General features: G+C 28.0%; 2 protein-coding genes across 3 annotated transcripts; one reads left to right on the top strand and one right to left on the bottom strand.

Moving 5' to 3' along the window:
- Positions 1-5,941: 5,941 nt before the first annotated feature.
- Positions 5,942-8,727, top strand: LOC105629145 (glycolipid transfer protein 3). The gene is made up of 6 exons (XM_012210676.4): positions 5,942-6,388; positions 6,499-6,554; positions 6,815-6,945; positions 7,483-7,618; positions 8,234-8,377; positions 8,471-8,727. The coding sequence occupies exons 1-6, from the start codon at positions 6,220-6,222 to the stop codon at positions 8,504-8,506; spliced, it is 672 nt and encodes a 223-aa protein (XP_012066066.1). The 5' UTR covers positions 5,942-6,219; the 3' UTR covers positions 8,507-8,727.
- Positions 8,728-8,812: 85 nt separating this feature from the next.
- Positions 8,813-11,534, bottom strand: LOC105629202 (endoglucanase 9). Of its 2 annotated transcripts, none has more exons than XM_012210745.4 (6): positions 11,005-11,534; positions 10,614-10,918; positions 9,856-10,335; positions 9,643-9,769; positions 9,388-9,560; positions 8,813-9,297 (listed from the first exon to the last, which is right to left on the bottom strand). In XM_012210745.4, exons 1-6 carry the CDS (start codon positions 11,378-11,380, stop codon positions 8,926-8,928), a joined length of 1,833 nt encoding a protein of 610 aa, XP_012066135.1. In that variant the 5' UTR covers positions 11,381-11,534; the 3' UTR covers positions 8,813-8,925. The 2 variants fall into 2 exon arrangements, with proteins under 2 accessions (XP_012066135.1, XP_020533024.1); XM_020677365.3 differs by having other exon boundaries at positions 9,388-9,449.
- Positions 11,535-13,982: the final 2,448 nt, after the last annotated feature.

Here is a 13,982-nt window from a genome sequence, read left to right as displayed (position 1 = left end):
AGATGGCATTATGCCTCTTATGCTCGAGTCAGATTCGTTAATTTTGATCCAACACAAAATAATATTTTATTTGGGCCTCCTCACTGAATTTTCTGGCAACGTCATTAAACACATAAAACTTGCCTCCATTTCTACTGGAGCCAATCACCTTTCTCCTTGTTATATATTTATATTGCTCATACGTTTGCTGATTGCTTTGTGAAAGAAAATTTTATGTTTATAAAGAAATTTTGTAACTCAACTTCCTTTTTCAAAAATTAAAACGAGAAATATGGAGCTTTGAAATTATGCTCATAAAGAAAAAATTAAGATTTTTAAGAGTTTGTAGAAGTTTGGGAAACTGATTATCAGGAAGCTGGGAGGAGAACCGATTACAAATGGGGGCCTGATTGGGTTTTCTATAGCAACACGAGTTAGTAAGTGGGGATTCACGCAATTTGATCCATTCTTCAGTTTTAATTTTGTTGTCATTGTAAAAATTTTTATATCCATGTTTCTTTTTTTTTTTTTTTTTTTTTTGTTTAAGTATTATATTCTTTTCAAAGAAATAGTATTCTTTTTTCAAATTAGAGGCTAATGTATTGAAATAACACTGTGAATTACTGGAAGAATTTATAAGTTTATAATAAGTTTATCAATATGTGGAAAATGTTTTACGCTCTCGAAAATGAAAAGTTATTTTCCTTAAAGGTGAATTAATTTTTCTTTAACCAGAAAAATTTTTTCCGTTGACTTATTTTCCTGAATGCTCCAAATAATAGAAAATTGTAGAAAATATTTTTCTAAAAATTATTTTACGAAAACAAAAAGAATCTAAGTCATTTTGATTAATTCATCTTTCTCATAATGTGTTATTTGTTCAATTTATGTTTATCCAACGTGAAATTACCCATATACTTCAACAAATCTGTATTAATATATTAAAATTATGATGTCTTGTGTAATGATATAACGAAATGAAAGCTCAGAATTAGAGAATTAACCAAAGATAATAATTTTTTTTAAGACATGGCAAGCTCGTCCGTTAAAGGTATGAATGCAATAGATTCTCTATTTGTCAATGTCAAACAGTCAAAGAACCTCCTAGATACAGTTCTAACAATTATATTATTTATATATATACATATTGATTTCTTTGTATATCATGTATAATGAATTTACTCTTATCAAATCTATATAAGTAATGTAGGATTAATAGATTTAACAAAATTGGATAATTATAATTATAACAATAAATTAGCAAAGTTAATTTAGCTAAAATAATAAAATTAGATTTGTGTCAATTATACATGTAAATATTGGATTAGTAGACGCGTGCTACAATATAATAATTGTCTCGTCGTGACAAACAATTTGTTAGCCTTCCCCTTATTAAATTGGTAAAGTTCTTATGATCGAAAAAATTTAAATTCAAAATTTCTTACTCTTTAAAATTAGTGAGAAGACCAACAAGACTATATTTAATTGACCGTAAAATCTCTCATTTAATTAAAATAAAAACACTTAAATTGCTCATCTCTATCTCTTTTCATCGGTCACTGGGTTTCTAAATCTAAATGATCGACCTTTCCACCAGTATGATAATCTTGAATGTGCTAACCAATCAGTTTGACCAAGTTAGAATGAACAAGATTACCAGAAAATTCACTAGATGTTATATAAAATAAATATAATGGATATTTTATTATATTGTTTGTAAAATTATTTTATCAAGCGAATTTTAGAAAATAAAATTAAGTAATTTTTAATCTTTAATTTATTTCAAATATGATAACTCGAAATTAAATTGAATTACATATTTAAATTAAACATAAAAAATTCATTTGTGAATAAATCTACATAAAATTCAAATGAATTCAATATTTTAAATTCATTAAATTATAAAATATTGGTCATATTTGATATGTCATGAAAATGAAATGAGAATAGCAATGGATGTGTAAATCTAATAAATTTTATAAAAAATGTATACCCCAAATAAATAAAATTTATTATTTAAACCAAATATTTTATTATTGTTTATATTAATTTTTGGTATTCACATTTATTAATAACAACAATAGGATAATTTCAAGGTCTTGAATTTGATACGAACTACGTATATTTTAATTGAGTCTTTCAAGAGATGGCAAAAAGAATGACATGATCATAATTAAATTATACTATTTCCTTATGCTAATATTATTAAAACCTAGATCATCATACTCATCCCTAATTTAATGTTTAGCAAACAACGACCATGACAATTTGGAATAAATTAACACAAAAAGATGGTATACTAAGATATAGCCTAATATAAATGCACATACGATTCAGCGATAGATCCGGGTTCAAATCCCTTTCCTAATACTCAAAAATCAAAATCATAAAAAGATGTTTAAGGAGTTTCCATAATTCCATTTGTATAAAATACTTCCTACTTGGTATATATCATATATTGTTCTAGAAATAACTCTTTTAAAAAAAAAAAAAAAATTTCATGTATAGAATGGCGAATATGATTTTTTACTCCCGAATTGTTGGTAAAAATCCAATCCTTCAAAGTGAAAGTGCTATAATTTTGACTTTATATAAAAAGGAACTTATCAATTATTAGAATTAAAAATTGTGTTAGAATAGATACATTTATTAATCGATGTATTTAACTTTTTTTAATATATCTTAAAATTTAATGATTAATAAACTTATTATTATTTCTTAAAAAAATAACCCTACCTTCAAACTCAAGACATCTCGTTTATTATATAAGTGAGAAGACCAATAAAACTAACACTTAATTGGTCTTGAAGTCTCTTTTTTTTTTTTTTATGTAAACCATTGGTATTCAGACCCATTATCAGATACCGCCTAATCTAATTCGGAACTTAGTCAGTCAAATTAGAGGTTTGGAATTAGAGAATTAGTATTATTCAACATTTGAGCTCTACACTGCTAATGATCCTAGATTCAATCTGGCGCGTTGTAAACGGGAAAAAAAAAAAAAAAAAAATTGAAAGAGGTTCCTATTTTGACTTTTGACAGTATTTTGAAGAAATTAGTCTCTATCTTCCAAGTTAAGGATATTCTGGTACATTGAAATAAAAAAAGAAAATACTAGTAATTTAAAATATTGTTTAATTATATACTATGAAACTGTTATAATTTTAATATATGAAATTCACCTTAAAAACATTTTCCTTAAATTTTGAATCAATATGTTCTTTTCCTAATAATTGCTCAAACAATAAACTCAAATATACTAAATTAAAAATCAATTATTAGTAGTTCTTTTCCTAATAATTATAATCGAAATGATAAAAATTTTGCATGCCTGTGAATTGTACAAATTCAATTGACTAAGGAAGGCCATAATGACCAAAAAATGTGGCTGGCACGCACCTACTCTACTATCTTATTCAAATTTTCTTTTCAGTAACGAAAATATTCCATTGACAAGATTGAGACTTTAGCTTCTCTCCAGAAAGTTATAATATGAGTAGCTTAGGTCTATGATCCTGTGGTAGGTCCCCTTGGAAAGTAAAAACGTGATCCTCCTTTCCTTTGCCTAATTGATTAATAAAAGGAAAAATTATAATTATATCTCTGTATTTTATCAAAATTAATTATTTTATTTTTGTATTTTCTAAAATATATTATTATAGTCTTATGTTTTAGATTTTTTGCATTTTTAAAGAAAAAGTCAAAAGAAAATCTAACGATCTAAAGAGAGAGAAATTTTTTTTTCACCAAAACACTCTCTTCTTCTTCCTCTCTTCTCTTCCGGTAAACATTACGGTTTCTCTATAACACCTTATGTGCCTCCATAACCACTATCACCTATATCTAAGAATCTCTCAATGGATTTCTATTTTAGAAACATTTATTTTTTGCAGAAATTTGAGATGAAGCTTAGAAAAGTATAAATGGAAGTGACAATATGTAAAGGAGTTTGGATATGGAGACAATATAAACTTGACAATTTCTTTTTAGGCAATTGCAAGAGTATCTAATAGTTGAATTGCTTGTGTTGGAACAATTTATTGTAGCTTTTTACCACATAAAGTTGTTGTGCATGAATCAATAAGCAAAAACCAAGAATAATACCAATTATACAATTTCTCTCTCTAGTTTATCTCTCTAAAATAAGAAAAAGAATAATAAGAAGAAGAAACTAATATAGTTATAGAAATCCTTATTCTTCCTTATTGTTATTGTTGAAATAATAATAAGATTATGATTTTTCTATTTAGAGAGAAAAAATGAATAAGTTTTCCTCTCTCTAAAAACGTTTTGGCGTTTAGAATTTTGATATCAATTTTACTCAGTAATTAAAAAGAAAAATAAATTTAAAACTTGAGTTTCCCCATAAGATTCTAATAATTTTGGTGTTGGGTTGAAAGATTTTGAGATAACCCAGTTTTCCGACCACTATGGATAGCAGCACTGACGATATTCTAACGAGACAAAAAATGGTTTCAAAACAAAACTGATTTTGTCTTTTGGTTAGGGTCATTGAAGTCATTTCATAGCAATTTAACATTTAAAAGTGCATAAAATGGACGGAAGGAGAACAATGTTTAACGGACTAAAAACATGAAGGTATATTAGTATATTTAAAAAAAATACAAATGTAGAGTAGTTAATTTTGTCAAAATATAGGGGTACGATTATAATTTTCCTTAATAAAGAGCTTTCTAAATTCTAAAGTGTCGAACTTATATCCACATTGAAATAATATAAAGTTTGATAACAATTTTTGATAATTTTAGTTTTATTATATCTTAAAGAAGAGTTTGGATAATTAGTGAATCTTGAAGCCAATCGCGTCTGATCTTGTTGGTTTTTCTATCTCTTGTAAAAAATGTAGAGAGTGAGAGGTCTTGAATATTGAGCTTCCCATGTTAAAAAAAAAAAAAATATATATATATATATATATATATATATATATATATATATATATATATATATATATATATATATATATATATATGAAGGATGAAGCCAATGTATTTTAAACCATTATTTGACAAGTATATATGTCAAAAGGATTTTATACTCAAATATGAAAATCTTTTAAAATTGGGGGTTTGGAATGCACACCATTGATCAATTTTTCAATATATTACAATTATTAAAAATAGTCTTTAATCTTCTTCTTCCTTTTTTTTTTTTTTTAAATGTGCATTCATGGCTCATGAGGAATACTGTTAGATAAAATCCTTCCAACAGTAGCGCATTCGAACTTTGAATTCCTTACCTTCCAAATAATATTTATTTGGACATACAATTCATTTTTAGCTGATTCAACCGTCTGTTAATATGTAAATAAATATAAATTTATGTTCCAACATTACCTGTTTTTCAATTTCAGAAAAATAAAATATTTATTTGTTGGATAAATCTAATTTTAGCATATGTCAATCTAATTACAGATTGAATATTCAAAGAGGACAAAAGTTGTTGGATCCAGTTTATGAACTCACCCTGGATTAAACTAATGGATTAAAGTAATTACAATAGTAAATGATCAGAAATATTCTATTTTTTTTAAAAATATTTTCTTTAGTTTAATCTATATCAACTAATAAGTTGTTAACAAGAGAACTTTTTTCGAAAAAAAAGAAGAACAAACAAGAGAGAATTTAGTTAGAGATGTAATATGTGAAGTAATTAAAACTTTATAATTAACAAGCATTGCCGTTAACCTTATCTCTATGGCCAACATGATGATAAATATTCCCAAGTAGGGAAAGCTACACAATTATGATCTGTGTTGTAATTAAAGGAGGACCCACAATATATCTTCAATGTACAGTGATAGAAAACCATATAATGATCAAAAAATGGACGGTTGAGATTAATCTGATGTTCACATTCAAATTCATAGAATATTAGTTTGTTTATAACAATTAAATTTCTTATAGCAGTTAGATAACTCCAAGGTCAAATGCAATGTCACCATCCATGTGTTAGAAAATAAAATGAATAAAAAAATTATCTGATGTAATAATACATTAAAAATTAGAGCTGTGAGTTCAAGTTCAAGCTACAGAAGTTACATGTTACCCAATATCAGAATCTTTCATGTTTTTTGAAGTAAACAATATGAAGACTTGCAAAAAATTTTCTTTATAGATAGATTTCTATTGGATCAAACCTTGTTCTAGTTACATAATCAGAATCTATTAAAGAAACCCAGTCGTTGTCTATATATAGAAAATCAATAGAATCTTAGGAAATATGAAGAGGAGAAGAGAAATGGAGAGAGGGTCAGAGATAAAATCTGCCATTGAAGAGCTTTCTTTGCTGATCCAACTCAAAAACAGTGGTGATAATCATCATCTTGAAGTTTCTAGTATACCCACAAGGCCATTTTTATATGTCTGCAATTTAGTAATTCAAGTTCTTGGTCAGTTTCTTTGTTCATCTTCTCTTTTATCATTAATCTTTCCATTTATGACTTCTAATTAACTAATATCACTACCTTGACTTTCTGGTTTTTGTTTTGTTCTTATGAAGATAAGATAGGCCCAACAATGGCAGTTCTGAGACAAGACATAAACCAGAATGTTCAGGTGAGGAAAAGAAAAATCTTTAATTCTTCTTATATTTTCTCATTTATCTTCAAATATTCTTGACTAATTTTTCTATCATGACAAAAACACCCCTATGATATTTCATTTCAAATACTTAGCTTTGTTGTCTTCATTCTTTCAATCAGTAAATGGTCATTTCTGTCCATGTCTTGAATTTGTCATTTTCTTGCTGAAAGAAAATAACTTTTTCCTTTCTTTTTTTTTTTTTTTTAATTTTCTTTTCTTGTACTTTTCTACAGAGATTAGAAATGCACTGTGATTCTGATCCTTCTTTATACTCAAATCTGGCTGAGATTTTGAAGAAAGAGGCTGACGAAGGCATTGCAAGAAAGGGAAACAGCTGTAGCAAAGCCTTTGTTTGGCTTACCAGGTGTGTGCATGTTAGAACATGGGTTCTGTTTAGTGTAATATAATTAAATAAAAAATTAAATCACATGCATAATCCTAATCCTAATCCTAATCCTTTGACAGGTTTAATGGACGTATGGAAATAATAAAATCAATGGACATTATTTAATATACTTGTATTCTTGACCTCTATCGATTATCTTTTTTTTTTTTTTTTAACAATATTTTTTCAGAAAGGAAAAAACTTTGAAGTATATGATGCATGGAAACTTCTATTCATGAAAGTTGAGTGTTTCCAAAACTCGAAAATGTTTGTGTGTATCCATTTTTCTATATAAAACACTGAAACGGTTTAAAATTACTTTTTAAATGTCGTTTCCTGTATTATTTTCACGTTTTTGTGTTTCCTCGTTTCCGTTTCGGTGCAGCATAGCTTTTAGCTAAACATTGTTCATGAACATAATTGGCAAATAGTAATCAATCAAATCAACAAATTATGCAAACTATTTAGCTGATCAATGTCAATTTAAGTCAAAATGAAATCTGTTTTGCATCCCAGATCCTTGGATTTTACAGTTGCTTTGTTGCAAAGATTAGTGAAGGATCCTGATCAAGAAATGGAGAAAGCTGTGGAAGATTCTTACAGTATCACTTTGAAGCCATGGCATGGATGGATTTCATCTGCTGCTTTTAAAGTAATTATACATTCCTTTCTTAATCCTATCTGCTTCTGGCATTCTTTTTTCCCTCTAAATTAACAAAATTGAACTTGAAATACAAGTGAAGAAATACTGAACATCAAGAATAAAAAGAGTTGGAAGATGCATATACCATGTTATGAATCATGACAAGCTAACGTATTCTTGATAGCTGAATATATAACTTCACCTCTGAACTTTGATTCTTTTATTTTATGGCACTCTTGACTCTTATTTTGACCCATTAAACACTTTAATTTTTTAAACTACACTTATCAATTTTCAAAATTATTTTATTGAACACTTCAACTTGTAAAATTAGATCAAATAAACACTCATTAAAAAGTTGAAATTTATAAAAATTATTATTCCAAAAGTCTTGCTCACTACATATTAAGTCGATATTTTACGGATAAAAGCTAAAACCTCTAAAAATTATTGTTATTAGTGTAGAAAGGTGTGTATTTTACTAAAATTTACAAGTTTAAGTGAATTATAGATTATATGCAAAGTTCAGAATGGCCTAAGGTTAAAGTTGCAAAGTTTATGGGTGAATTTATATAGTCAAATGATTCTTGATTAAATATTGAACTAAGGGATAGTTGTTTGCAGGTAGCTCTGAAATTAATTCCTGATACCAAGACCTTCATTAATCTTCTTAAGCCAAGAGATGAAAAAATTGAAAAACTTACAGAGGATATAGACACCTTCATTTCAGTCATTTTGCCTATTCTAGAAGAAATTCACTCTATTCTGGTGAGTTCAAGTTCATATCACTAACGTTTCACTGTCTATGTTTCTGTTTCTTAGTTAGTTGTTTAAACCTTTTCTCTCATTTGAATTTTGCAGATATTGTACAGGTTGGATAAGTTGAAGTCTACATAGGGAAGATAATGTGGAAAGAAAGCACAAAACACTACATGTACAAAGTTTTGACTTATACATAACCTCAAGTTTCTGCTTCATTTTCTTTTCATATGCATATTTGGGAATAGCTGCGTGAGCTATATTGAGAATTCACTGCAGTACGAGCTAATTTTCTGTTCGTTCGAACATATCATGTACATACAAAAATATGTTAACCACGTACTTTGCTGTGAATAATATGTGCAGAGATTACAGCAATTCATTTTCTTGAGGCTTGACAATTAATGTATCAAGCTTCCTTTACATGATACCTAGAACATAAAATTGAAAGTAAGAAAGTGAAGGAGAAATTTATCCTCAAAAACTTTGTTTAAACTCACTGTTATTATCATAGAACATTGTCTGAATCAAGGAGATGAAGAAGGTTTATGAATCTTTCAAAAGATGCCATTTTTATCTAAACCCAAATTAATGCTATTTGAATTTGGAGAATTAGGTGGTGGATGATGAAGGGCAATGAGAGCTGCAACTAGACCTGCATTGCTAGCTATGTTTGGCTCTGTGAACCGTGGTTTGTCTCTTTCATCCAAGAAGTTGTCAAATTGGTCTGGTCCTGCAACCATGGCTCCATAAAGAATATTAGGGTTTTGATCTTTGGATTTGAACCATCTCTCTCCTTCTTCACAAGTATAGTACTGACCGTCCCAAGGGATTGATGCAGCCCTATGGTGAACATGGGTTGGATATTTGTCCCCGTACCCTACCATGTAACTCATCTTCATAGGATTATCACCTAAAATATAATTTACCTGGAAAAAAAAAAAAAAAAAAAAAAAAAAAAACAGAATAAGATCAGTTCCAATTCTAGAGCCTGCTATATTCAACAACTTCATGCTTGCCTGAGACATGGCGAAAATTCGCAACATTTCCAGGGAAAAATCATCAGTACTGCAACTTAAACCTGAACTAAGTAGAAGTTGAAGATAGTCACTGTACAATTTACTGAGAAAAGATGCTGTTGCAGCAAACTGGATTGGTTTACCATTATTAGGACTTAACAGGATCAATCCACCTATATCAAGAAATGATTGATAAATCATGAATGATTTGGATATCCAAGAAATACTATCTATTCTTTATGTAAAAACCTTTACCTGGTGTCCTGTTTGAAGTATCATGAGAAAGATAAGAGCAGATGAGCGAATGAGTCATGTTGGATGCTAATCCTAAACCATTCTGATAGCCCATGTCATGAAAGTAGAGAAGTCTTGTTAGCAAAACCTGCAAATGTTTCTTCAAGGTTATTATATATACGGTGTTCACAGATCAAATTCACAAAATAAGTCTTTTCTTTCCATAAAGAATACCGCAGTAGAAGTAAGCTTGTTGTTCCAATAGAAAATTCCTTTCTCTGGTACTATTTCCTCTTCTTTGGCTGCACTAAAATGATCAGTAGCATATCTAAAATAAAAATTATTGCCAGTAGCAAAGAACAACCAAGTTCCTCCCCAAACTAGTTCATCTTTATAACCAGATGAATTGTAAAACCTTCTTGCCTCTCCTCCACAATCATCAACGCTTGTGTAAGTTCCATGTTTATGATCTGTGTCGTTTTTAGTCACAACCTCGAACAAAATTTCCGCTGAGTTGATTAGTTGAGCTGAATAAGCATTATCTTCTTTAAATACTATTGATGCTGCTGATAATGCTGCAACGATTTCTCCTGCTAGATCAGACGCTGCAGCGGCACCGCAAGATGAAACAGGCCTTTTGTAGTTCATGTCTTCAGGTCTTTGCCAGCAACTTATATCATTATCACCTTCACTGCCATTACCACCACTTCCAACCTAAAATTTGGAGCAAAGAATTGAAATATGCCTTACTAACTTATATTTCCATGCAAGACCAATTAGAGTATGTTGGTATTGAAGTTGAAAATATACATTTTTTTTTTCTGAAAAAGCAACATTTTAGAAATTGTTGGATTTTTTTTTCTATGTTTATAGAATATGAAGTTTACCTTAAAAGCAAAATTTGACAACCTGTAATCAATATTTTCAACATAATTTTCTCAACAACAGCTCAAACAACAATACTGTATGGACCCTTATATGGATAGGATTACCTGGGAATATAGTGTAAAGGGATCTGAAGTCGAATTGGGTGGAACAAAAACTTCGAGCAAGTAATCACTGCCCCACCTGATAATGTCTCTGACATGATCAAGCTCACCAATATCAGCATATTTCTCATGATACTCAATTACAGTCCAACTCAAAAGAGTTATGGTATAAGCAGTAGGGAAACTGAATTTGATATTATTGCCAGAATCATAAAAGCCACCCACAAGACGACCCGGAATGGAATCCCCGTCCTGCAAACCTGAATTTCCACGGAATTTAACAGGACTATTGCTCTGATAATTCCCAGCTGCAGAATGAATGTTTCAATTAAAGTATAGAAAAGTGAAAAGCACAGACAGAATTAGAAACTGAAAACTGAAAACAAAATACTACATTTTTGTGCATCGAAAAACATCAAAGCTTGGTTCAAGGCAAGTGTGAGATTCTTTGAACTTCGATGGTGCTTATGCTTTTGGGGCAAGAAGTGAACTAATAGAATAACTGCTACGACAAGAAAAACGATAGCAAGTGAAATGTAAAGAAACCTTTTGAAGTACTGTTTATCTGTGATAACAAGTTCATATTCAATTGATTTAGAATACTGAGATGAGAGTGAATCACAGGCAGTATTAGATTTTGGAACTAAATGGAAGTCAAGTTCTATGGAAGCCCATTTACTTGCTGAAGGGAGTAACCTGCCTGCCTCAGAAATTGAGTGAACATATTTAACAGGATACTGTTCTATACCAGAAGTACTTGAACTTGACATGGATCGTGAAGTAGGTGTTTGATTCCAAAGAAAATCTTTTTGTGGGAAAGAAAATTGCTAAGAGAAAAAAATTCCAGTTCTTGAAATTTATGAGCTTGTCACTTGTTATATTAAAAGAACAGAATTAAAAATATTCCAGATGGTATGGAGAATCTAGAAATGTAATTGGAAGGATTAGAAATACCTAAAGAGAACCTTATCAACGGTAATTCCAATGCATGTTCTTGTCTGTAATGTATTTTAGTTTGTACTTAGTAGTAAATAAAGAGACAGAGTACCTTGACTGTTAATGCCGTAATGGTAAAGAACAAAGGCTTGCGAAGATTTAATTTTCATGCCAAAATGGTTTAATACATAAATTCACACTTGTGTTTTTCACCAAAAAGCATGACTATCCTCAATTTTCATTTTGACTTATTAAATGTTTCAATTTAGAAAATTGCATCTATTAAACAATTTAATTAAATTATTGAATATCTCAAACTATAAAATTAGGATTAAACATTTATTTTTATTTCTTATAACACCCTTAACATAATAATTTAACAAAAATAGAAAACAAATACCAATTATATTTATTATGTACAATATAATAACTTGTTATTTTTTTTATTAAAATTTAAATAATAAATTTCATATAAATAAGTATACTAATATTCCATGCTAATTAATTAATTATATAAGCAGTAACATTCATCATAATAATTATTTTTAATTGATGTAAAAAATTTTGTTGATTTAAATAATTAATTTAGAAATTAAAAAAATTAAGAATGTCACTATTGTTTTTAATTGAATTTGAAAATAATTATTGAAGTTTTTATAGTTTCATAGTAATAATAACTAGCGTTATTACTAGACTTAAAAAAAATAGTCATCACTGGTTTGAAATTTTCCAAAAAAAAAAAAAAAAAAACAAAAAGGAAAAGAAAATATAAAGTAACATCATTATTGCATTAGAAAAAAATAACATTGTTATAATTTGGAATTTTTCAAAGTAAATAGACACAAAGGGAAAAAAAAAACAAAAATAGTTGAGTTTATAATGGAGGGTAATTTCGTCAATAAACATTTCAATGAAGAGACAGAATACCTTGACTGTTTATGCCGTAATGGTAAAGAACAATGGCTTGCAAAGATTTAATTTTCATGCCAAAATGGTTTAATAAATAAATTCACACTTGTGCTTTTCACCAAAAAGCGTGACATCCTCAATTTTCATTTTGACTTATTAAATGTTCCAATTTAGAAAATTGTACCTATTAAATAATTTAATTAAATTATTAAATATCTCAACCTATAAAATTAGATAGATTAAAGACTTGTTACATAATTGAAAAGTGTGAAAATTATTATTCCATAAACTACAATAACCACATGTCAAATCAATATTTTGCATATAAAAGTTAAAAAGCTTAAGAATTTATTATTTCTAATTTGATAATGTGTTTGATTATTAAGAAATAGAAGTTCAAACTTTTTTTTTAATTAAATTTCGTGGATTAAATTATGAATTCAGTCTCACAAAATCAAACAAGTTTGCCTTTTCTTTATTTTAAAATTGCAAATAAAATAATCCATATGTTCAAAAATATATATATAATAATCCCTAAAACAAAGAACTTAATTTTTACGAAGAGGCTGTTGGATTGGTATAAATAGATTAAGATTTCCACTTTGAAGTTAATCTCATTGTATTGGTATAAATACATTAAGTTTTCTTTTTGAAGTTAAATCTCCGACCAACTTTGCTTGCAAAATTAAAGTTTAGAAACCTGAGTTCCTAATATTTAGAGGATTTTAACTGAATATCATTCTGCTAAAGCAAAACCTGTAAATCCCATTTTTCTCCGGTATTGAGAAAATGTTTTCTTGGCTAACTAACAAACTTTCTACTAATCTTAATCGAGAAAGTCTCCTATCAATATCAGTGTGGGCAGAAAATTTTTGAGTCTTATGGAAAGGTTTCTCTTTGTGATTGGAGGATCCTTTACTGCCCGTTTGGAAAAAATAAATTATAGTTGTAGAATTTATTTGTAAATGAATTACAAGTAGAATTTATTTATAAATGAACTCCAAGTAGAATTCATTTATAAATGAATTTATCATGTTTGGTATGTTAAATTTAAAATAAGAAATTCAATTGAATTCCACGAAATTATGTTTGATAAATTTTTAAATAAAAATTCATTTGTTTTTATTTCTTGTAACACCCTTGATATAATAATTTAACAAAAATAGAAAACAAATACCAATTATATTTATTATGTACAATATAATAACTTGTTATTTTTTATTAAAATTTAAATAATAAATTTCATATAAATAAGTACGCTAATATTCCATGCTAATTAATTAATTATATAAACAGTAACACTCATCATAATAATTATTTTTAATTGATGTAAAAATTTTGTTGATTTAAATAATTAATTTAGAAATTAAAAAAAATTAAGAATGTCACTATTGTTTTTAATTGAATTTGAAAATAATTATTGAAGTTTTTATAGTTTCATAGTAATAATAAATAACGTTATCACTAGACTTCAAAAAAAAATAGTCATTACTAGTTTGGAATTTTCAAAAAAGAAAAAGACAAAAA

This window comes from Jatropha curcas, chromosome 9 (genome assembly GCF_041381405.1).
Source record: "Jatropha curcas cultivar XTBG-Jc1 chromosome 9, XTBG_Jcur_1.0, whole genome shotgun sequence".
NCBI lineage: Eukaryota > Viridiplantae > Streptophyta > Magnoliopsida > Malpighiales > Euphorbiaceae > Jatropha > Jatropha curcas.
This window is presented reverse-complemented; position numbering and strand designations above follow the sequence as displayed.